Source organism: Dasypus novemcinctus, chromosome 9 (genome assembly GCF_030445035.2).
Source record: "Dasypus novemcinctus isolate mDasNov1 chromosome 9, mDasNov1.1.hap2, whole genome shotgun sequence".
Classification (NCBI taxonomy): Eukaryota; Metazoa; Chordata; class Mammalia; order Cingulata; family Dasypodidae; genus Dasypus; species Dasypus novemcinctus.
In genome coordinates this window covers 68,476,478-68,500,553 of record NC_080681.1, presented here as the reverse complement: position 1 = coordinate 68,500,553, position 24,076 = coordinate 68,476,478, and the positions used below count along the sequence as shown (strand labels likewise).

Sequence of the window (24,076 nt, the reverse complement as noted above, 5' to 3'; positions counted from 1 at the left end):
CATGATATTTAGTCTTTCAGTCCATGAACATGAATAACCTTCCATTTGTTAAGGTCTACTTTGATTTCTCTTTGCAGTGTTTGTAGTTTTCTGAATACAGGTCCTTTATACCCTGATTACATTAATTCCTAGATATTTGAGCCTTTTTGTTGCTATTGTCAATAGAATTTTTTCCTCTTCAGATTGTTCATTACTAGTGTATAGAAATACTACTGATTTTTGCATGTTGATCGTTTTTCCTCCCACTTTGCTGAACTTGTAGCTTTTTGGAATTTTCTAAATATAAGATCAAATCATCTGTGAATAGTGAGAGTTTTACCTCCTCTTTTCCAATTTGGGTGTTATTTCTTTTTCTTGCCTAACTGATCTAGCTAGAACTTCTAGCACAATGTTGAATAACAGTGGTGACAGTAGGATCCTTACCTTGTATCTGATCTTAGAGAGAAAGTTTTCACCTTTTCCCCATTGAATACGATATTGGTTGTGGGTTTTTTATACATGCCCTGTACCATGTTAAGTAATTTTGACTTCTATTCCTATCTTTCAAGGTATTTTTATCAAGAAAGGACAATGGATTTTGTCAAATGCCTTTTCTGCATCTATTGAGGTGATCGTGGTTTTTTTCCCCTTCAATTTGTTAATGTGGTATATATTAGGTTAATTGATTTTGTGTTGAATCACCCTTGCCTATCAGGAATAAAACCCACTTGATTGTGCTGTTAATTGTTTTTAATATGCTGTTGGATTTGATTAGCAAGTTATTTTTTTGAGAATTTTTACATCTATGTTCATTAGATTGGTCTGTGATTTTCTTTTCTTGTAGTGTCTTTTATCTGCCTTTGGTATTAGGATGATGTTGGCTTCATATAATGTGTTGGGTAATTTTCCTCCTCTACAATTTTTTGAAAGAGTTTAAACAGGACTGGTGTTAATTCTTTTTAAAGTGCTTAGTAGAATTTACCTGTAAAGCTGTCTGGTCTTGGACTTCCCTTTGTTGGAAGATTTTTGATGACTGATTCAATCTCTTTACTTGTGATTGGTTTGTGCATTGTTGTATTTCTCTAAGATTCAAGAACTGGTCTAGGCTGTTTGTGCATTTCTAGGAATTTGCCCATTTCATCGAGGTTGCCTAATTTGTTGGCATATACTTTCTCATAATATCCTCTTTTTCTTTTTTTAAAGATTTATTTTTATTTATTTCTTGCCCCTTTCCCCCCCTCCCCCTGTTATCTGCTCTCTGTGTCCATTCGCTGTGTGTTCTTTTGTGTCCGCTTGCATTCTTGTCAGGTGGCACCTGGAATCTGTGTCTCTTTTTGTTGCATCATCTTGCTGCATCAGCTCTCTGTGTGTGCAGTGGCACTCCTGGACAGGCTGTGTTTTTTTGCACGGGGTGGCTCTCCTTGCGGGGCGTACTCCTTGCACGTGGGGCACCCCTATGGGGGACATCCCTGCGTGGCACAGCACTTCTTTTGTGCGGCAGCACTGCACGTGGGCCAGCTCTCCACACAGGCCAGGAGGCCCTGGGTACCAAACCCTGGACCTCCTGTATGGTAGGCGAATGCTCTATCAGTTGAGCCACATCTACGTCCCCATAATATCCTCTTATGATCCTGTTTTTTTCTGTAGGATCAGTAGTAATATTCTCCCTTTCATTCCTGATTTTATTTATTTTGTTGATCTAGCTAAGGGTTTATCATTTTATTCATCTTTTCAAAGAACAAGCTTTTGGTTTTGTTGATCTTCCCAGATTTTTTTATTGTTGTTGTTCTCAATTTCATTTTATTTCTACTCTAATGTTCTTTCTTTCTGCTTGCTTTGGAATTGATTTGCTGTTCTTTTTCTAGTTCCTCCATGTGTTCCTTTAGGTCTTTGATTTTAGCTCTTTTTTCAAGTTTAATTAGGTGCTTAAGGCTTAAAATTTCCCTGTCAGTGCTACCTTCACTGAATCCTATAAATTTTGGTAAATTGTGTTTCTCCTTTTCATTTGTCTCAAGATATTTACTGATTTTTCTTGCAGTTTCTTCCTTGACCCACTGCTTGTTTAGGAGTGTGTTGTTTAGCCTCCATGTATTTGCAAATTTTCCGCTTTCTCACATATTATTGATTTCCTGCTTCATTTCATTATGGTCAGAGAAGGTGCTTTGCATATTTCAATCTTTTTAAACTTATTAGGACCTGATTTATGACCCAACATGTGGTCTATCCTGGAAAAAGATTCATGAGCACTTGAGAATATGTATAACCTGCTGATTTGGGGTACAATTTTCTGTGTATGTCTGTTAGATCTATCATATTGTTCAAGTTCTCTGTTTTCTTGTTGATCTTCTTTCTAATCGTTCTACATATTGATGTTAGTGGCATGTTGAAGTCTCCAGCTATTTTTGTGGAGATGTCTGTTTCTCCCTTCAGTTTTGCCAGATTTTGCCTTATATATTTTGAGCCACCCTGATTAGGTGTATAGATATTTATGACTGTTATTTCCTCCTGGTGGATTGTCTCTTTTATTAGTATATAATGGCCTTCTGTATCTCTTACTACTTTTTTGGGTTTAAAGCCTGTTTTGTCTGATATTAGTATAACTAGACCCGCTCTTTTTTTGTTTATTGTTTGCTTAGAGTATCTTTTTTCAAGCCTTCACTTTCAGCCTATTTTTATCCTTGGGTCTAAGGTGCGTCTCTTGTAGGCAGCATATGGATGGCGCATGCTTTTTATCCACTCTGTCAGCCCATGTCTTATGATTGGGCAGTTCAATCCATTAAAATTCATTGTTATAATTGTAAGACATTACTTCAGCCATTTTATTCTTTGGCTTTCATATGTCATATCTTGTTTTGTCCTTCTTTTTACCTATTTGGATTCCCTTTCTGTTAGTCTTCACCTGTGCACTCGTCTCTAAGGTTCTCTCTCTTGTCTTTTGTGTTCTGGCTGCAGAATTTCCTTTACTGTTTCCTGAAGAAATAGATGAATGAATTCTTGTTTATAAACTTTCTTATTTTCTGTTTAGCTGTGAATATTTTAAGCTCACCATTATATTTGAAGGACAGTTTTACCAGATGAAAAATTCTTAGCTGGCAATTTTTCTCTTTCAGTACTGTGATTATATCATGTCACTGCCTTTTTGCCTCCATGGTTTTTAGAGAAATCTGCAGTAAGTCTTATTGGATATATTAGTTTGCCAAAGTTGTGCCAATACAAAGTACTAGAAATCTTTTGGCTTTTATAAAGGGGGTTTATTTGGGGTAAAAGCTTACAGTCCCAAAGCTGTGGAAAGTACAACTCAGTACCCTAAGAGGTACTTTCTCACCAAAGTCAGCCACCACATGTTGAAGCAAGATGGCAGAGGATCTCTGCCAGGTTTCAGCCTTCCTCCCTGGGCTTCCTCTTCCTCTTGAGGTTCAGGGGCAGAGTGTTTCTTCCTGATCTCAGCTGCCTACTGGCATAGGGCTTGTCTCTCAGGGCTTCCTAAATCAGTCTCTGCTCTTTTCCCAAGCTGTAAGCTATCAGGGCAAATGGTCCATTTCTCCCAGGGCTTTTGCTGTTTGAGCCTTTTCCTTTCTGCCACATGGCAGGATCAAAAATGATAAAGTTCTCTCCTGTCTTCTTCTTCTTTTTTTTTTTTTTAAAGATTTATTTATTTATTTTTCTCCCCTTCCCCTCCACCCCTGCCCCTATTGTCTGTTCTCTGTGTCTATTTGCTGTGTCTTTCTTCTTTGTCCACTTCTGTTGTTGTCAGCAGCATGGGAATCTGTGTTTCTTTTGGTTGTGTCATCTTATTGTGTCAGCTCTCTGTGTGGGCGGTGCCATTCTTAGGCAGGCTGCACATTCTTTTGTGCTGGGTGGCTCTCCTTAGGGGGCGCATTCCTTGCGCTTAGGGCTCCCCTATGCGGTGGACACCCCTGCGTGGCATGGCACTCCTTGCGCGCATCAGGACTGCACATGGGCCAGCTCCACATGGGTCAAGGAGGACCGGGGTTTGAACCACGGACCTCCCATGTGGTAGACGGATGCCCTAACCTCTGGGCCAAGTCTGACTCCCTCTCTGTCTTCTTGAGTGAGTGTCCATTTATGTCAGATCCACCAAGGGAGTGGGGACTCAACCAGAGTCATGCCCTCTGATATAGTCAAATCAAAAAGCCTAATCTTAATGGAAAATCGAATTTTAAAAAATCTCAGCTGAATTTAATGCAAAGAGTATCACGCCCAGAAGAATAGATTCGTTTACAAACATAATCTTTCTTTTTTTTTTTGGCATTCATAAATAATTTCAAACTGCTGTATTGGACATCCCTTGTATGTGATATTTTGCTTTTCACTTGCTACTTTTGGAATTTTTTCTTTATCTTTGGTATTTGGCATTTGGCATTCTGCATAGTATGTGTCTTGGGGTAGGTCTATTTGGATTTATTCTAATTGGAGTATGATGTGCTTCCTGGACACTTATATTTATGTTGGGAAATTTTAAGCCATTATTTCCTCAAATACTTTCTGCCCCTTTTCCCTTCTCATCTCCTTCTGGAACACTTATAACACATATGTTGGAGTGCTTCATGTTATCATTGAACTCCTGAACCCCTGCTCAATTTTTTTCCATTCTTTTCTTTCTCCTGTCTTCTTTCTTTTCAATTTCAGTTGTTATTTCCTCTTTGTCACTGATTCTTTCTTCCATGATATCAAATCTGCTGTTGCGTACCTCTATTATAATTTTTTAGAAGATGTAAAATAGAAAATTTTATAAATAATAAGCAAATTAAGCATATTCAAAGAAAAAACAAAGATCCAAGATTCACATCATGATGATAAAATTTGTGAAATATCCTCTTGATAAGGTTTCAGCTTTTTGCATTTGTTTCTTTTAAACTTATCTTGCTATCCTTTTCCAGGTTTTTCTATTTCTTTCCCTCCACGTTTTCCTGTGTATGGTTACATTGACAGACTGTCCCCCTTCCCCGCTGTTATTATAGAAATCTAGTCCTATACAACCTATGGTGGTTACCCTTATATTTCTTCATGTACTAATTTTATTGACATCTAATACCTATAACGTTCCTCTCCCCTTATCCCCTTTCCAGATTTACTTCTTGATTTTGGTTGAATTTGAATATTGGGAAGAAAAGATAGTATACGTATGTGTTTATATTCACCTTGGATTTCTACAGTATATCTGCCAGTAATTCTTTCAAAGAGAATACGCAAGAAATAAATTTCCTGAATTCTGTTTTTCCCCTAAATTCTTCAATATCCAAAAATATCTTTCTTTTCCCCTCAAAATTGAATTCAAGTTTGGCTGTGTATAGGATTTTAGATTCAAAATCATTTTTCTATAAAATTTTCATGATATTGCTCCATTTATCTATAGCATCTACTGTGTTTAATGAAAAATCTACTGTCAATCTGATTCTTGTTCCTTTGTAGGTTATCTCTTTTCCTTTGTCATTTATCTCTTTTAGGAAGCCCTGAGAGACAAGCCCTGGAAGGCTTTATCACTGGCATTCCAAAGTTTCACCAAGATGTGTCTAGGAATGAGTCTCATTTTATCAGTCTTACTGGATGCTTGGTAGGCACTGATAATCTCAAGGCTCAAATCTTGCTTTAGTTCTATAAAGTTTTTTTCAATTTTTCCTCTAAGTATTTCCTCCCCTCCTTTTACTTTATTATATTTTTCTGGAATTCCTATCAAATGAATATTGGATCTATCAAATTCCTATCAAACAAATGTTCTTTCCTCTATGCTTCTTATCTTTTCTTTATTTATGATCTTCTTGGTCACTTGCATTTCAATTTGATCTTCTAGATTGTTGATTTTTTCTTTAAGTATGTTCATTCTGCTATGCAATGCATCTGTTAAATTTTTATTTTCCAAGACTTCTGACTGATACTTTTTAACTCTCTCAATCTTTTCTTGTTTCTCTCTGAAGATATTATTTACATGTTTTCTAAAGTTTTCTTCTGTTTCCTGTCTTAAGTCTGCTCCTTTGGATGTTTGCTTTTCTGTTTGCAGAACTTTCTTTCCCGGTTTTCCTCAAAAGTTTGGTGACTCCTGATGGAGTACTCAAATTTATACACAAGTGCTTATTCTGTTTATCATAACTTACCTCCAGTGATTCTGAGAGAGAGGATAAATGTAAATTTGGAGAGGTTTTCCTGATTTCCCAACTTTGGAGCATAGCTGTTTTCTCTTCCTTCTGTGTTTTGTCTACCATTTCATGGTTTACCAACTTTTTCTTATCAGAATCCCAAACATAGTAATTAAAGGGAATTTCTTTAAGTCCATGTGAGACCTCTTCTTTCTCAACCTTTTTTCTTCCTTAAAGATTTATTTATTTACCCACCCCCACACCCCCAACGTCTCCTCTCTGTGTCCATTCATTGTGTTCTTCTGTGTCTGCTTGTATTCTCATCAGGCAGCTCTGGGAACTGATCTTGGGACCTTCTGGAGTGGGAGAGAGGCTATCATTCTCTTGTGCCACCTCAGCTCCCTGATCTGCTGTGTCTCTCGTTATCTCTCCTCTGTGTCTCTTTTTGTTGTGTCATCTTGCTGCGCCAGCTCTTTGCTTTCTATTCATTTCCTTAAATACCATTCCCCTTTTTCCTTCTCTTTTCCTTTTGAAACTCCCATGACATTTATCTTGTTGTGTTTCGTGCTATCATTCAACTCCCTGAGTCCTTGCTCATTCTTTTTTCTCATTGTTCTTTTCTCTCTTTAATTTTAGCTTTTCTGTTTTCTGTATCACTCATTCTTTCTTCTATCATTTTGAGTCTGCTGTTGTATGTCTACAATGTGTTTTTATTTTATTTTTTTGTGATGAGTCAAGTTAAACTTTATTTGTGCTTCAAAATTGAAATCCAAACACACTGACAACTTTGTAGGTAATCCACTCAGTCAAAGGTTTTTCCAGGCGGAACATTTTGTTTCTAAGACTTCTCCCAACAGAGGACAGTCATGTTAATTAAGCTCAATTTACAATCACCGTGGTCCTGCCTAAAATGAAGATTGCCCCCAGATCTCCTAGTCTGGGATGTTCTTAGTTATACCCTTATAATTGCCAAAGGTTTTCTGAGACAATCTTATTCCTTGGCTACTTCTGAAAATGAAGGACAAAGGAGCTCTTAAATGATTCTCCATTTTTGAAAAATGGTAAGTTATTAGCAATTGGCAACAGAGGCAGAGCCATGCTGGTCTTGTCTGGCATCACTGGGAAACAACAGTTCCCCTTGGAGTCTGTCCCATTTAATCCCTTATAAAGCCTGGGCCTTTTTACCATCATAGGGCAAAACCTGCAAACTTCAGAATAGATTACTTTCCTTCAGTCAAGATTTTCAGACAGGGATAACTAAACATCATAAGCTTACAATGTGTTTTTGATCTCACCTATGGTGTCTTTCATTCCCATGATCTCTTACTTTTTTATTCAGTTTTTCAGATTCTTTGTGTTCCCTCAGTGATTTCTTGATGTCCTTTATCTCTTTAGCCATATCATCTTTCAACTCGTTAATTTGATTTTGGAAATTTGTGTGCATCTTGGTGATTAGTTATCTCAAATCCTGTGTCTCTTCTGGGGCTTTGATATATTCCTTTTCTTGGGCCATTTCTTTCATTTTCTTAGTATTGTTTGTAATTTTATGCTCATGTCTAGGCATCTGATTAGGATGGTGAGTTGACTCAGATGCTTGATTTCTCTCTTTCTTAGGGTTTTAATGGTGGGCAACTGTGTGTTCCTGCTGTTCCTTGATCCTTGGTTCAACCCATTCTGGGTCTTTAGGATTGTCCCTGTTAGTTGCTCAGATCTGGGCCCTGGATGCAGTAATGGGCTGCTGACCTGCTTCCTAGAGCCTCAGGTAAGGAGGCGGTAAAGGCAGGAAAAGCCTCTCTTACTTATTTACTTTTAATTTCCTACATGCGTTTCTTTGGTCTGCCAGCAGATGGCGATCTTTGGCAGCCCTCTCAGTTCATTGCCTGGTTGGGGTGTGTTTGCTGCAACAGGGACCAGATCAGTGTGACAGAAGTTCTTACCTGGAGGCTAAGAGCCTCAAAATTCACTTTCTTAGAGGCAGTTCTCCAGTCTTTGCTGGCTACCCCCTCCCTTTTCCTGGGCTGGATGTACTTCTACTCCCCTTTGCTTCCTCAACAACCAGTCCTGGTCCGCAGAGAGAAAGATTGGGAGGGTTGGATCTCTTTAGCCCCTGGCAAACAATGGCACAGCCCCAGCTGGCCTGGAAGGGCTCAGGGACACAGCAGACCACATTTGTGGGTCAAAAACTGTGACATCCTTAGGCTGTGTCCCTCTCTCTCCCCTTTCCTAGGAAGATGGATCCCTGGGGCCCCCTTTGTCTATAGCCCCCAGACCTGAGGCTTGAGAATTCAGAAGTGTCTCTGGTGTGGCAGAAGGTGCTGACATTTGCAGCTGCAGCTTTTAACTCACAGTTTTGTTGTCAAGATTCTTTTCATTTGTCACTCTCCTCTGGGCAGGGGCAGGTGCCCTAAACCCTAGTGTCCTAAACCCTAGAAGATTTTTTTTCCAGGCACTTTCTGCCTGTCCCTAGCTGTTCTTCTGGTAGAGAAGAGAGTCCCATTAAAAAATATTTTTAATGCTTCGTGATCTATTGTGAGAGCCACCCACAATTTTGGCTTCAAAAATTGAAATATTCAAGAGGAGCTCGGGAACTTGGAGTACCCAAACCTCACCAATTTAACCTCTTCGTGGAGTGTGCAGCACTCTCTGCTTCTTTCCTAGACAATGAGAACTGGTGGCCAGAAATTCAATGTGTCTATTCTCAAGATCATTGCCAGATAGATCTTCCAGTTTTGTGAAAATCCCACCATTGAAGTTGATACCTTCATGGTAAAAGTTCTCTCAGAGCTGCCATGCCCAGCTCTGAAGACTTAGTTCCATGAGACCTTGAGTTCCAGGACAATGGCAAGACCCAATATATGGGAAAAGGTATCTCAGAAATGTTGAGCACATCAGTAAAACCACTGCTCTGGGGAGTGGATGTAGCTCAAGTGGTTGAGCACCTACTTCCCACATGGGAGGTTCCAGGTTCAGTTCCTGGTGCCACCTAGAAAACACAAGGACAAACAACAAGCAAAACAAACAATAAAACCAGCTCAGGGGAGCTAATGTGACTCAGTTGTTGAGCTCTGGCTTCCCACATACAAGGTCCCAAGTCCAATCCCTGGCCCCCTGGTACCTCAAAAAAATAAAAAAACTCCCCCCAAAACCCACTGCACTCAGTTTCTTCCTGGTTAGCAAGAAACTGAGTTTTATGAAACAGGAGAAAATTGACAAGATGATGATAGAGATGGATAGAACTGAATTTACTTTGCACTAAATTTGGTGCAAACACCATTCTGGGAGTGTCCGTCCCTGTCTACAGGCTGGAGCCATTGAGAAAGGGGTTCCCCTGTACTTCACATTGCTAACTTGGCTGGCAATTCCAAAGCCGTGCTGCAAGTTCCCGCTTTTGGTGTGATCAGTGGTGGTTCTTGTGCTGGCAGCAAGCTGGTTGTGCTGGAGTTCATGATCCTCCCTGTTGGTGTAGCAAACTTCAGGGAAGCCATGTGCAGTGGAACAGAGATTTACCAGCTTGAAGAACTTATTGAGCAGAAACACTGGAATGCAGTTTTTCCTATTATTATCACTTAGCATTAGTGTGGTACTTCTGTTACAATTCATGAGAGAATATTTTAATTGTAATATTAACTATAGTCCATAGTTTATATTAGGGCTCATTGTGTTGAACAGTCCTGTGGTTGTTTCTTTTTAATTTTAATATCATATATACAACCTAAAATTTTCCTTTCTCCCCTTCCCCCTCCCCCTCCCCCCCAGTTGTCTGCTCTCTGTGTCCATTCCCTGTATGTTCTTCTGTGACCGCCTCCATCCCCATCAGAGGCACCGGGAATCTGTGCTTCTTTTTGCTGCGTCATCTTGCTGCGTCAGCTCTCCGTGTGTGTGGTGCCATTCCTGGGCAGGCTGTACTTTCTTTTGTGCTGGGCGGCTCTCCTTACAGGCCGCACTCCTTGTGCATGGGGCTCCCCTACGCGGGGGATACCCCTGTGTGGCAGGGCACTCCTTGCACGCTTCAGCACTGCGCATGGGCCAGTTCCCCACGCGTCAAGTAGGCCCAGGGTTTGAACCGCGGACCTCCCGTGTGGTAGGCGGATGCCCTATCCATTGGGCCAAGTCTGCTTCCCTAAAATTCCCTAAAACATTCTAGAGTATTTAATAATTCAGTGGTGTTAATTACAATCACAGCATTGTGCTACCATCACCAGCATCCATTACCAAACTATTCTATCACTCCAAACAGAAGTTCTGTACGAATAAAGCATGAATTCCCCATCTCTTACCCCACCCTGGTCCCTGGTGACCTGTATTCTAGTTTCTGACTCTCTGATTTGCTTATTCTAAATATTTCATATAGTGAGAGCATATGATATTTGTCCTTTTGTGCATGTTTTATTTCACTCGACATGTCCACAACCTGAAGAATTCCAGGAGAAATATTGAAAAGATGCCATCAGTGTGGGGGATGAATGTGGGTTTTCTCTTGACATCCTGAAGATTAAAGAAGCCCAAGAACTGCTTAAGAATGCAACTGAGAATGCTAGCTATGTTATAAGGTTGTAAGTGGCATGGACATTACTGCCTCTGAGTTCTCCAGTTCTGGGAATATGACCTGGACTTAAAGTTTCCTTATGACCCCAGCAGGTACATCCACCTGACAAGTTGGCAGATGTGTACAAGTTGTTCTTCAAAGGCTACCCAGTTGTATCTATCAAAAACCCCTTTAGACAGGATGATTGGGAAGCTTGGAAGACTTTCATTCCTAGTGTAGGAATCCAGGTCATGGGGGATGAGCTCAACATGACCAACTCAAAGCAAATTACCAGGGTCATGAGTGAAAATCATGCAACTGTCTCCTGTTCAAACTAGATTGACTCCATGGCTGCATATCTGCAGGCATGCAAACTGGCCCACTCCTGTGGTTGGCGTTGTGGTGTCTCATTGCTCTGGTGACACTGAAGATACCGTCATTGCTGACCTGGTGGTGGAACTCTGCACTGGGCAGATCAAGACAGGTTTACCTTGCTGATCTGAGTGCTTGACCAAATACTATCAGTTCCTGAGAATTGAAGAGGAAATAGGCAGTAAGGCTAAGTTTGCTGGCCAGCAGTTCAGAATCTCCCTAGCCATCTAAGTTCTAGGCAGGCCCCTGAGCTTTTCACTCACTAGTCTGCTAATTAGACCTCTGTCTCCGACATGAACACACTGCCCACGACCCATACTTGCAGGAGCATATGGTAGTTAACTCCCTCCTTCCCACCCCTGTGTTGTTCTTGCTGCTTCATTAGAACTGTAGAAGCCAAGTGTGACCATCTGGAACTCTGCTGGAAATCCTGCTTTTAATTATGTGATTGGCCCAAATCATTGTTTTTCTCACTTATTCCATACCAAGTGTCTGGGCCATGTATACTTACAGTATCCACAGGAAGATCCTCAGTGATGTTGGGTGCAAAATAAAAAACCAGAGTAATCTTATTTTAAAAAGTTAAAATATTCAACTTGCATAGTTCCAAGAGAGAATTTAAAATGTGTAAGTCCCTGTCTTAAATAAACTTCAAATTGAACAGGGAAGGCTCTACGTACAATATACAAAGTATAAGTGAATTTTCAGAAAGTGATAAATGAATGTTGTATTGAGCGAGGAGACTCATCTGGATTGTGAGATGGAGGAAATAGTTTACACAGAAGCAGGAAATGCCAAACATGTTTGCAAAGGAAAGAGATCAAAGTAGTTGGAGAAGAGGTTTTTGTAGGGAGAAAAATAGGTTGGAAGAGTACTTTGGGGCCAGATGTAGAGGTCTTTGAATGCCAACCAAGTGAGCATTGTATCCTAAAGGTCAGTAGCTACCAAATTCTTGTCTATATCAAAATTTTGCTGATCTACTGTGAACTGAGACATGTAAGGGCTGATAAAATGGACTAATAATTCTAAATTTAATTCATTAAAAATTGTTTTCTGTACTATATTTTGAAGGTTAAAATTGTTGTTTTTATGAAACAGTCATGACAGGAGTTTCCTTTCTTTCTTCTGCCCCTCTCCTTATGCATCAATATCAGTAGATAATCACTGGAAATTTTTGAGTAAGGAAATGCAGGGATGGAAGAGAACCTAAAAAAAGAATTATTTGCAAGTTAGATTTCAGGTATTTGATAAGGATCTTGACTGGAGGGTTGCTTTGGGAACAGGAAGGAGGAAATGGGTGGATGCAAGAGAGACAAAGTATGATAAGGAAGAATTGTATCCATATAGGTAATGTTTGGGAGATGATAAAGTCAAATACAGCAAACCAAGGCAGAGTAAATCCTAGGCTGTCCTCAGGATGCACTTTAACTTAACAAGTTAAAGAGTCAGAATACTTAGCTAAACTTTTCAGTTATTTGTATGTAAAATTTAGAAGGTGATTATGAGGATTAAATGATATGATGCATGTAAATCATTTAGCACAGTACTTAGCTCATGAATGTTCAATAAATATTAACTATAATCTTTTGTCTTGAAATTATGCTAATTTCTTTGAAAATTTTCCTTTTTACATTGGTTAGTATTTAGGGAGATTGGTATGTGGGAGAGAGATGAGGACTCAGATATATATTTGAATATAATCTCAAATCTTCCATCAACAAATATATATTGGAGAAATGAAGGACAGTGGTGACTGAGTGACATGTGGGGAGAGATTATTCATGAATTTGAGAATTTAGTTTCCCCATGCGGTTTGGGAGAAAGTCAGATGCAAAGAGGTTCAGGAGTACAGGTTTGTGCAAAAATGGGGGTAGTGTCCATTGTTGCAAAATGATGGCAGTGAGGTCCTGTATATTGTTTTTGTTTCTCTTACTAGCCAATTGGCTAATTTAGCTTTAATATCAGATTTTTTTTTTTTTTAAAGATTTATTTATTTATTTAATTTCCCCCACTCCCCTGGTTGTCTGTTCTTGGTGTCTATTTGCTGCGTCTTGTTGCTTTGTCCGCTTCTGTTGTCGTCAGTGGCACGGGAAGTGTGGGCGGCGCCAATCCTCGGCAGGCTGCTCTTTCTTTTCGCGCTGGGCGGCTCTCCTCATGGGCGCACTCCTTGCGCGTGGGGCTCCCCCACGCAGGGGACACCCTTGCGTGGCACGGCACTCCTTGCGCGCATCAGCACTACGCATGGCCAGCTCCACACGGGTCAAGGAGGCCCGGGGTTTGAACCACGGACCTCCCATATGGTAGACGGACGCCCTAACCACTGGGCCAAAGTCCGTTTCCCTAATATCAGATTTTTAATGAGACTATTATATCACATAAATTTTTCTTTTCTTTATTAAGGGATCAGAGGTTAAAGGAAAATGATCAAATATTGGCCATTAATCACATACCACTGGATCAGAACATTTCCCATCAGCAAGCAATTGCATTATTACAACAAACCACTGGATCTTTGCATCTGGTTGTGGCCAGGGAACCAGTCCACACAAAAAGCCGTACTTCTTCTTGCCCAAGAGATACAGCTCTGCCTGAAACTGTGAGTTGCATTTTGGAAAAATGTTTAATTTTCAATTATGCCGTTAATTGTAAAAAGAATAAAGACAGTTAGAAGGTGCGATTTTACTTGTCACAGTTTAAGAAAGATGATCGTATCTCCAAATGCGTTAGCATATTTAAACGAGATGTATCGTGAAAGTGTTTTTTATTTGTAGGTTTTTGTTTTTTGTCTCTTCAAGGCCCTATGGGTCTCCTTATTTAAGATTATTATTTAATATAGAGGGCACATTGAAATATTAGGTATAATTTATTTGGTGATGAAAAAAGTCTGTTTCTTGGTGATGTAGCCAGTTAATTAATAAAGCTGAGAGTTTTTATTAAAGATTTACTGTTGAGGGAAGTGGACGTGGCTCAACTGATAGTGTCCACCTACCATATGGAGGGTCCAGGGCTCAATGCCCAGGGCCTCCTGACCTGTGTGGTGAGCTGGCCCACGCACAGTGCTGCTGCATGCAAGAACTGCCATGCCATGCAGGGGTGCCCCCGCATAAGGATGTCCCCCACACAAGGAGTGCGCCTCGCAAGGAGAGCCACCCTGTGCAAAAACAGCGCAGCCCACCCAGGAGTGGCGCTGCACACAGGAGAGCTGACTGCAGCAAGATGACGCAACAAAAAGAGACACGGTTTCCCAGTGCCACCTGATAATACAAGTGGACGCAGAAGAACACACAGTGAATAGGCACAGAGAGTAGACAATGGGGGGGAAGGGGAGATAAATAAAAATAAAATAAATCTTTAAAAAAAAAAAGAGTTACTGTTGAGTGTCTTAAGTAAGATTTGATTATTTCAAAAGCATTATTTTTGTAAAATATGTTATAATTTAGGACTAGATTATTGATATTACACATTGTAGCAGTTTTTAAATTAATGGTATACATTGAACACTTTAAAACAATAAAGTAAAAGTATATGTCTCTTTTGGGAATCCTTAAACTTAATTTGTAACATTTCACAGATTTTGGCATGCATCTTCCAAATGCAAGCTAATAAATTTTACTATCTTAAATCACTAAGTGTTAGCTGATTTGTTTAATTTTCATTCATTAACAAAAGGATAAAAATAGACTGAGAGCAGTACATGGTCATCGCACAAATTAATGTGTAACTATTTTCCCTTTTGAAATCAGTAGTACTTATAAAGCACAATATAATAATAAATAGAATGAACAAACTGGCAAGTTGCTTAGCATAGCAGTTAAGAGCAAGGACTTTTGAGTCTGATTTAGGTGGGGTCAAGTCCAGTTCTTCCATTTCCTAGCTATGTCACACTGGATAGGTTTCTTAATTTCTCCACAACTTAGTTTCATCATGTGTTATTTGGGATTGATGTGTCTACATCACAGAGATGTTGTGAGGATTAAATGAGAAAGTAAGTGAAGAGCTCAGTACAGTGGCTGGTGCAAAGTAAAACCCTATGAATAAAAGCTCTTCAATTAATTCAGGCATACCTTTTTATGCCTTTTTTTTTTTTTTTTTTTGAGGAGTTACCAGGGATTGAGACTGGGACCGTGTACAAGGGAAGCAGGTGCTCAATCATTTAGGTACACCCTCTCCCCCCAGGCATACATTTTTTAGCAGGCACGTTTACTTCCCAGGTAATGTTCCAGCCATGAAATTATTAATAGTTATTTTACTATTTAATTTTGCACAGTTACTTTCTAACTTAGTATAATAGAAATATTGTTTAGAGAGGAAAGAAATGAGTATGCCTTAATGATTTTGAAAGGGAAAGTTTTATTCTGCAGTTTGATTATGTGAATTTATTATACATTTCTTATGGAAGCCTGCTAGTTAGAGGAAAAATGATTATGTTTCTCAGTCTATTTTCTATATTCCTATTGCTGATATCCTCAGTTGGGCCTACTTTGTATCTCTTAAATTAATCTTTTCACCTTGTGTCCTCACCATTTAATTCTTCACATTGTTGCTAGATCAATCTTCCTCAGTCAGTGTTTTGTTCCTGTTACTACCTCTTCTAAAATCTCCATTATTCCCACTTGCTTACCTAGTTAAATCCAATCTTTTGACCTTATCATTGATGCATTTTGTTATCTGACCCAGCTTTGCTCTTACATTTTCCTTTTACTAGAATGTCTTCCTTCTCTGTAATACAATTCAAATGTACTTCTTCTTGTCTTCTGGAAGCTACAGTGTTTTATGGTAATATTCTGTGTGTATTTCAATTATTTATGTTTTAGTTCCTCTCCCATCCTCTTTAAGGACAGGGACCAAAGGATTATCTTTATGTATCTTTTAGCTTCTAGAAAGTTGCTAAACATGAATGAATTTGTTCATTTTGGTGAACGAATGAATGTGCAATCTGTTGTGTATCTGTTACTTTAGTACTTACTGTGTTGGAAAATTAAGAATCTGTCTTTTACTGACACTTGTGGCTCTTGTCATTAATTTGTAGGTTTGTTGGCGCCATATTGAAGATGTTGAGCTCATTAATGATGGCTCTGGATTAGGGTTTGGGATAGTTGGAGGCAAATCAAGTGGCGTGGTTGTGAGGACCATAGTACCTGGAGGATTAGCAGATAGAGTAAGTTGATCTTCTCTCTTATCATTTTGGTGTTATAAAATTAAAATTGTATGTATTGAAACATGATTTTATAAAATAGGTTTCTAGGATGCATGATTCAATAACTAGAATTTAAGTATTGCTTAAAAATTGTTCTATAAATGTGAATATACACTCTGAGGAAACAGTTATTTAAAAAATTTTTATTATCTTTTTTTTTAAAGATACCTAAATCACATGGAAACAGTTCTTAAATTAAGCTTTTTTTGTTTTGCTGTTTATGATTGACAGACTTCTAAGTTCCATCAGAAGATACTATTTTTTATTGAAAAATGTTGTTAATGTGTATTGCATTTTGAAAATCTGTGTCATTCTTCCCGAGCATATCTTTTAAGGACCTAAATGTTAAAATCAGCTCAGTGATGATAAACATTTGTCCTAGTATTGTACATGGTAACCAAATATACAATACCCTTCATTATTTAGAAGTGTTCAAACAGTTTAACAGAAAGTGGGCCATTTAAAAACTTTCCAGCTGTCTTTGCCTTAGTTTTACACTGAAAAAAATGTTAAGTACTACATGTTTAGAAATTTGGTGATAAAACCACTTAATAATGATCCCATATTATATCAGATGCCCAATAAATCAGAAAAAACTATTTATTCTCATAGTCAGAATACTATCTAAATTTCACTGATTAATATCTAGTTACATATACATTTATCCTTTCAAATAAACGTAAGTAAAAATGACCTTGCTGTGCAAAAGTAGATTTGAAACGAGTTCCATAGCTGTGTTTCTAACCAAGATTGTTCCACCTTTTATAAATTGTGGAGCCACTAATATTCTTAGTGTTGTTTCAGTATCTAAGTGTTGTTTCAGTATTTAAAGAAGTGTTTCTCAAAATGCTTCTTTTGACCCTTGACACCCTTAGACCATGAGATCAAAACAACTTTCATAATAATAATACCAGGGAGTTATTAGTCCTTAACAATGTATTTACATTTGCACTGATGATTCAGAAGTAGTGGTGGATAAAATGGCTGGTGCCTTAGTGCAAAACAAGGCAGGGGAATCAAGCTATACTAATAGTCTTGGTATTCTTCATCACCTGTTGCAGCAAAAAAGAAAAAAAAATTGCCAGTTTCATTTAAGAAAAAATTTTTATGATGCAGTAAAAATTATTAATTTTATTTAATTTTCATTTTGGAATGCACGTCTTATTTTTTGAAGCAGAAGTCAGGCTTTCGTTTTGCCCTTTTTCTTTTTTTTTGATTGTTTCCCCTTGAATTTTTAAAAAATTTTATTTTCACATTTTTATATTTTGGTAAAAAATATATATGTATCATAATATTTTCCATTTTAATAATTTTTAAGTGTACAACTCCATGGCATTAATTACATATACCATGTTGAGTGGCCATCTTTTTAATATTCTGTGACAAAATGGAAAGTACCATAAAGCGCTTCTGCTATATATGGAAATTTATTTTTTTTTTTTTTTAATTTTTTTATTTTTTATTGACTTTGTAATAATATTACATTAAAAATATATATGTGAGGTCCCATTCAACCCCACCCCCCCACCCCCCCTCTCCCCCCCCCCAACAACACTCGTTCCCATCATCATGACACATCCATTGGATTTGGTAAGTACATCTTTGGGCACCTCTGCACCTCATATACATTGGTTCACATCATGGCCCATACTCTCCTCTATTCCATCATGTAGGCCCTGTGAGGATTTACAATGTCCGGTGATTACCTCTGAAGCACCATCCAGGGCAGCTCCATGTCCCGAAGACGCCTCCACCTCTCATCTCTTCCTGCCTTTCCCCATACCCTTTGTCCATTATGTCCACTTTTCCCAATCCAATGCCACCTCTTCTATGTGGACACTGGATTGGTTGTGTCCATTGCACCTTTATGTCAAGAGGAGGCTCAGATTCCACCTGGATGCTGGATGCAATCCTCCCATTTTCAGTTGTAATCACTCTAGGCTCCATGGTGTGGTGGTTGTCCTTCTTCACCTCCATCTTAGCTGAGTGTGGTAAGTCCAATAAATCAGATTGTAGGTGCTGGAGTCTGTTGAGGCTCAGGATCTGGCTATCACATTGTCAGTCCAGAGATTCAAATCCCCTAAATATATCTTAAACCCCAACATTAACTGCACCTCCAGCACATTAGCATGAAAGTCTTATGAAGGGAGATCCCATCTGAGTCCAGATTCATCACACATAAACACCATTTCCAAAGAGGGGCCATCTGCCCTGGTAGTTAACCCCATCGGCCATGACCATAACTCCCATGGGTCTCTTTAGCCCTCAAAGGAACCAATATCTGGGGGTTGTATCTGCTTTATCTGTCTCTCTGACTCTGCTCAGTTGTGCATGAGGGCAAACCTTCTGCCAGCCTCCAGACTCTTTTTTAGAAACTCGTAGTCATATAAACTCATTTCTCCTTTCCATTTCCCCCTTACTTTAGGTCAAACAGCATTTTAAAGTCATGGTATTTTATGTAGACATGGATATTCTGCTGATCCGCATTGAACCTTCCGTATAAGGTCATTTTCCAGTTGCATCATCAGTTGGTAGTTGATAGTGGTCCCTCGTTGCCAGGGAGGCTCATCCCCGGGTGTCATGTCCCACGCTGGGGGGAAGGCATTGCATTTACATGCTGAGTTTGGCTTCGAGACTGGCCACATTTGAGTAACATGAAGGCTGACAGAAGGAAATTCCCAGGCACAAAGTTGCTCTAGGCCTTGTTATTATTTTGGGTTTATCAGCTCACAAGCTATATATGGAAATTTAATAGTTGTCTTGAGGAAAAACATTTGTGAGAATTTTCCAGTCTTTTTTTAAAATGGAGCAGTGTTTTTATTATTGAAAGAATAACTGACAAACTGTGGTTATTCAGACGTGTGTATTTGGCAGAAATTTTCTTGAAAATGAATGAAGTAAGCCAGTCATTTTAAGGAAAACAACTGACAGTCTTTGTTGGCAATGACCAAATTTGAGCTTTCAGCAAAAATTAGAATTTTGGAAAACTTGTATTTTATCATGAGCTTGACAGCTTCCCAATATTTAAAGTCTTCCTGATAAGATTGTTGGTAATAGTAATTAATATGATTTTTTCAATGTTGTTTAATAAATATGTCAATATTTAAAAGATCTGCATAAGTCTGTGAACCATATTTTTCCAAAGACTAATGCATAAAAAAAAGTTGAGTAAAAGATATATTCAAAATTCAAGATAGACCAATGAATTTTAAATAAAAAGAGTCTGAAAAGTTTGTTGTTTGGTTTCACATTCTGCGTTGCAACCACCTCTAGTCAAGTTTTGGTGTAGTTTCAAGAACAGTATTCAAGAGATTCCATCCTGATCACTCCAGACCTCCCCTCTGCCCCCACAGAAACGTTGAACAGCAAGCACAACTGTCAGAAACATGTCTTTCAAAGCTCCAGAAAACAGTTAAAGGATTGCAGTAACAAGATGAGCTCTGAATCCAGATAAAGCTACCTAGAAATGATAGGATCTTCTGGCGCCATTTGCTTACTTCTCTCCTACCTCCTCACCAGGTTGGCATGTAACTAGCCTGCATTGCCAATGAGATCCCTGGTCCCAGTTCCTAAGGAATCAGAGTAACCCTTGTGCATATGTGGGAACTATGTATGTCTGTGCCAATTTGTCTGACGGTGGCCTAAGGCACTGAAGCAGGACACTCGAGATCACAATCCCAGAACTTGCCCTGCATGTAGAAGGCAGCTCACAAAACTTTCCTCTAGAACTCTTTAACAGATCAACCAAAGTGCAGCTGCCTGGAGCAAAGGTTTATTGGCTGTGGGACATACAGGGCAGTGCCTGGGACCATGAAAAAACACTCTTTCCTAGAGGAATGAGGACATTTGGGTATGTGTAAATGGGGGTATTCTTTGGGCCACATGACGCATTCATGCCAAGGACAAGACCTATGTGCAGAAAACACTGGGGAGGACTCTACATGCTTTGCGTCAGGCTGTTCTCTATACTCATTGTACGGTTAAGCACTAGGCCAATCTGCAAAGAATGGGAAGGGTGTTTTCTTTTCTTTCTCTCTCTCTCTCTCTCTCTCTCTCTCTCTCTCCTGGCATTCAAGGAGATCTCTGTGATAACCCTAGCTAGATATAAGTTTAAGGAACAAACATCTTAGAGTCTTAAATTCCAAAGATAACAGGTTAAAATATTAATATATCCAGGTTGCAACAAAGATTACAAAACTTACAAAGAAACTAGAAGTGAGACTTGCAAAGGAAATTTAAAAATTAGAAATAATAAAAGAAGAGGATTAGACTTGAGACAAAGCAGTTAAAGACTTTTAAGAAATGGTCCTGGAAGCAAATGTGGCTCAAGCAGTTAAGCACCTGCCTCCCACATGGGAGGTCCCAGGTTCAGTTCCCAGTGCCTCCTGGTAAACCAAAAAAGCAAACAACAATCAAAACAAATAATAAAACCAACTCAGGGAAGTCGATGTGGCACAGTAGTTGAGTGCCAGCTCCTGGGTTCAATCCCCGACCCCCATTACCTAAAAAGAGAAAAAAACGTCCTAAAGATCTAAATATGCTCAAAGAACTAAAGGAAAACATGGACAAAGAAATACAGGAAATCAGAAAAACGATAAAAACAATAGATGAACACACAGAGAATATCAATAAAAGAAAGTATGAAAAGGAACTGAACAGTGGCAGACCAGAAGTATCAGAAATTTAAAATTCCTTCAGAGGGTTCAACAGCAGACTGGAGCTGGCAGAAGAATGACAGAAAAACAAATTTCTTCGACTTTCTCACTATAATTCATTTATCTCATTTATTCTTCATGCCTCCTCTATTTGTTCCTTGGTTCTTCTCAATGCTATGCTGTTAACTCACTTAGTAATGTCAGCACTGTATCTATTACCCCTCAGTGGCATGAGACGTAGCATACACCCTCCATGTTACCGACTTTTGGAGAAGTTCTTCTCAATCCACCTATTTCTTAAATACGTTTCTCTGAAAGGAGAGAACATAGGATCATGGAGTGTGAGCTTTGGAGACAGAGAGATGAAAGCTTGAATCTTGAATCTACCACTAACCCTAAGCAAATTACTTCTGTCTGAATTCCATGTTTCCAAAACAGGAATATGTCGGGGATCTACCCAGATTTGATGATTTTCTAGGATATTTCATAACTATGGTTAATTATAGTGGACAGATACAAAGCAAAAGCAACAAAGGGGAAAGATGCGTGAGCAACATGTGGAGGAAACCAGGCACAAGTTTCTAAGAAGCTTCTCCTCAAAGTGATATAGGACATGCTTAAATCCTCTGGCAACTAATTATGACAGCATTTTTGAAATGTCTACCATGGAAGGTCTTTAGACAGTGCCTAGAATTTTTAGTAGGGACTGGCCACAGAGGTACAGACTGTCTAGCATGTACTAAAATCCAGACTCCCAGAAGGAAAGCAAGTGTTCAGCATAAACCACACTGCATAAATAGTTCAGGCACAGTGAGGTGTTCTTATCAGGAATGGTGAGAACCCTCACAAAATCTTAAATTCCTAGATGCCAGCCAGAGGTAGACTTTGTAAGCATGCCCTTCCCAGGATAGTAGTCTTCGACCTACTATTCTAACTCTTTTCTGCACTGGGGATAATCAGGCTTGCCATGCAAAAAGGTTGTGTGAGCATTAAATGTTAACCAATGTAAAGTGCTTAGCATAATGCCTATTAGTTCCCTGTCCCTTTTTTAAAAAAAATATTTTATTTTATTATTTTTTTATTTCTCTCCCTCCCCGCCCCCCACCCAAGTTGTCTATTCTCTGTGTCCATTTGCTGCGTGTTCTTTGTCCGCTTCTGTTGTCAGCGGCATGGGAATCTGTGTTTCTTTTTGTTGCATCATCTTGTTGTGTCAGCTCTCTGTGCGTGTGGCGCCATTCCTGGGCAGGCTGCACTTTCTTTCACGCTGGGCGGCCCTCCTTATGGGGTGCACTCCTTGCGCGTGGAGCTCCCCTATATGGGGACACCCCTGCGTGGCAGGGCACTCCTTGCATATATCAGCACTGCGCGTGGGCCAGCTCCACACGAGTCAAGGAGGCCTGAGGTTTGAACTGCGGACGTCCTATGTGGTAGACGGATGCCCTAACCACTTGGCCAAGTCTGCTTCCCCCTATCCCTTTTTTACACAGTTTTTTTTTATCTGGAATGAAGTTAGAGGAGCTCTGCTCTCCCTGAGTTAACTGACTGTGCATTGATAAAAGTCATTACAAGTTGTTGCTCATGCAACCTGATCATAGCTTGACAAAAAATTAAATAATACTTTAAATTAAAACCAACATTTTGAATATTAATGGTCACTGTTGACAGTGGCAGTCTTCATGGTAAGGGAATATGAATATCTTAGGTCTTTACTTCAAATATGCTCAGTATTGATTATGGTCAAAAAGCCATACTGATATTCTGTTAAAGGGGCTAATTAATATTTTTCCCCCAAAGAATGCGAAGTTCTTTAATAGGAAGTTAGAAAAAGAATATTTTTTAAAAATAGGGAGTTAGAAAAAGAATATTTCTTATTTAAGAGGGTTTCATAAAATAACTCCTTTTATTACCATTTGTTTTTACACATCAGTCAATGTATATAGTTAAAAGTTGGGTAGAGCTGAGAGAATATGGCAAAGAACATTTAAGTTATCGCAACTTAAAGAGCCATCAAAAATGAATGCACTTGAACACTTGCTGTGAGAAAGGCACTAGGCTAAATATTTTACATACAATATTGTGTCTAGGGCTCACGACTCAGTAAAAAAGAATTTATTTTCATTTTACTTAAGAGAATGTGAGATTTAGGTCAAACAACCTACCTTTGGCATATAACTTGTCCAAAGTAGAGCCTTTGACTCCAAAGCCCTTGCTTATTCTGCTGTCTACTGTCTCTAGTGTTATAAAGTAAGTGAAATAGAAATTAGCATTCCTTTTTAAAAATACATTGATTTATATGAAGCTCTTTGGAAACATTTATTGAGATCTAAATATAATGGCCAATTGGTTAATGTAATCAGGGTCAATTCCGTGGATAGGGAAATAACATTGTATGATGTAAAGGCAGCTAAAAGGTCTATTACCTGTAATCCTCAGACACTGTCCAAAATTCACTATCTTATATCTGAAATACCCATCTTTAGAGCTTCCTGTTCAGTTATGGCAATAGTTTCAAAAATTTTCAGCAACTAGAATTTTTAAAATTAATAACACAGTGTAAAACCTCTTTCTTTTGCAGAAACATCATTTCTTTGTGATCTGGAGGAATTCTAGGAAAATTAGGTATACTGGGTTATTCCATTTTTTTCTAGAAGGTGACCATTACGATACATACGATACAGCCTATTTAAAAAGCTGTCATGATTAGTTGATGTGTTGGTACAAGGCAAGTGATCATATTTGCCATCCAGTAACTTTTAACACTAAGAAGGAATGGAACCAAGCAAGGATTAGGGGTGGGTGTGGCCTTTGAGGGACGCGATCTTGGTTAAGCAAAGCCCAGCATGAAGCCGTTGGGCAAGTGGTTATTCCCAAACAATTTTGCTTTAAATGATCCTATAAACAGATTTTTCCTTATCCTTAAAAATCAGTTGATGAGGGCTCTATGGGAATTTGATTTGAACAGGATAGATGTACTTCCATTAATGCCCTCCTTCAATTCCTTGAGGGAGTTTGTTTATTTTTATAAAGTTGCCCTTTATAAAGTTGACACATTTCCCTTTTTAAAAATTTTAAATATTTATTGTTTATTTATTTCTCTCCCCTTTCCCCCCCCCCCCCGTTGTCTGCTCTCTGTGTCCATTCGCTGTGTGTTCTTCTGTGACCACTTCTATCGTTATCAGCGGCAATCTGTGTTTCTTTTTGTTGCGTCATCTTGTTGTGTCAGCTCTCCGTGTGTGTGGCGCCATTCTTGGGC

At 38.9% G+C, this 24,076-nt stretch overlaps 1 protein-coding gene, 1 non-coding gene and 1 pseudogene across 12 annotated transcripts in view; 2 read left to right on the top strand and 1 right to left on the bottom strand.

The window, feature by feature from the left end:
• PATJ (PATJ crumbs cell polarity complex component) overlaps positions 1–24,076 on the top strand; it is a 435,722-nt gene that overhangs the window by 31,962 nt on the left and 379,684 nt on the right. For all 11 annotated transcript variants that reach the window (XM_071217421.1, XM_071217419.1, XM_012519032.3 and 8 more), the window contains exons 6-7: positions 13,372–13,567; positions 16,001–16,129. In XM_071217421.1, coding sequence (XP_071073522.1) covers positions 13,372–13,567; positions 16,001–16,129 — 325 coding nt within the window. The remainder of the gene's footprint in view (positions 1–13,371; positions 13,568–16,000; positions 16,130–24,076) is intronic.
• On the top strand, positions 119–11,202 carry LOC139439565 (alpha-enolase pseudogene; annotated as a pseudogene).
• Positions 7,278–7,350, bottom strand: LOC111760150 (small nucleolar RNA R38). Its single transcript, XR_002793927.1, has one exon. It is a non-coding gene; the product is annotated as a small nucleolar RNA R38 (small nucleolar RNA).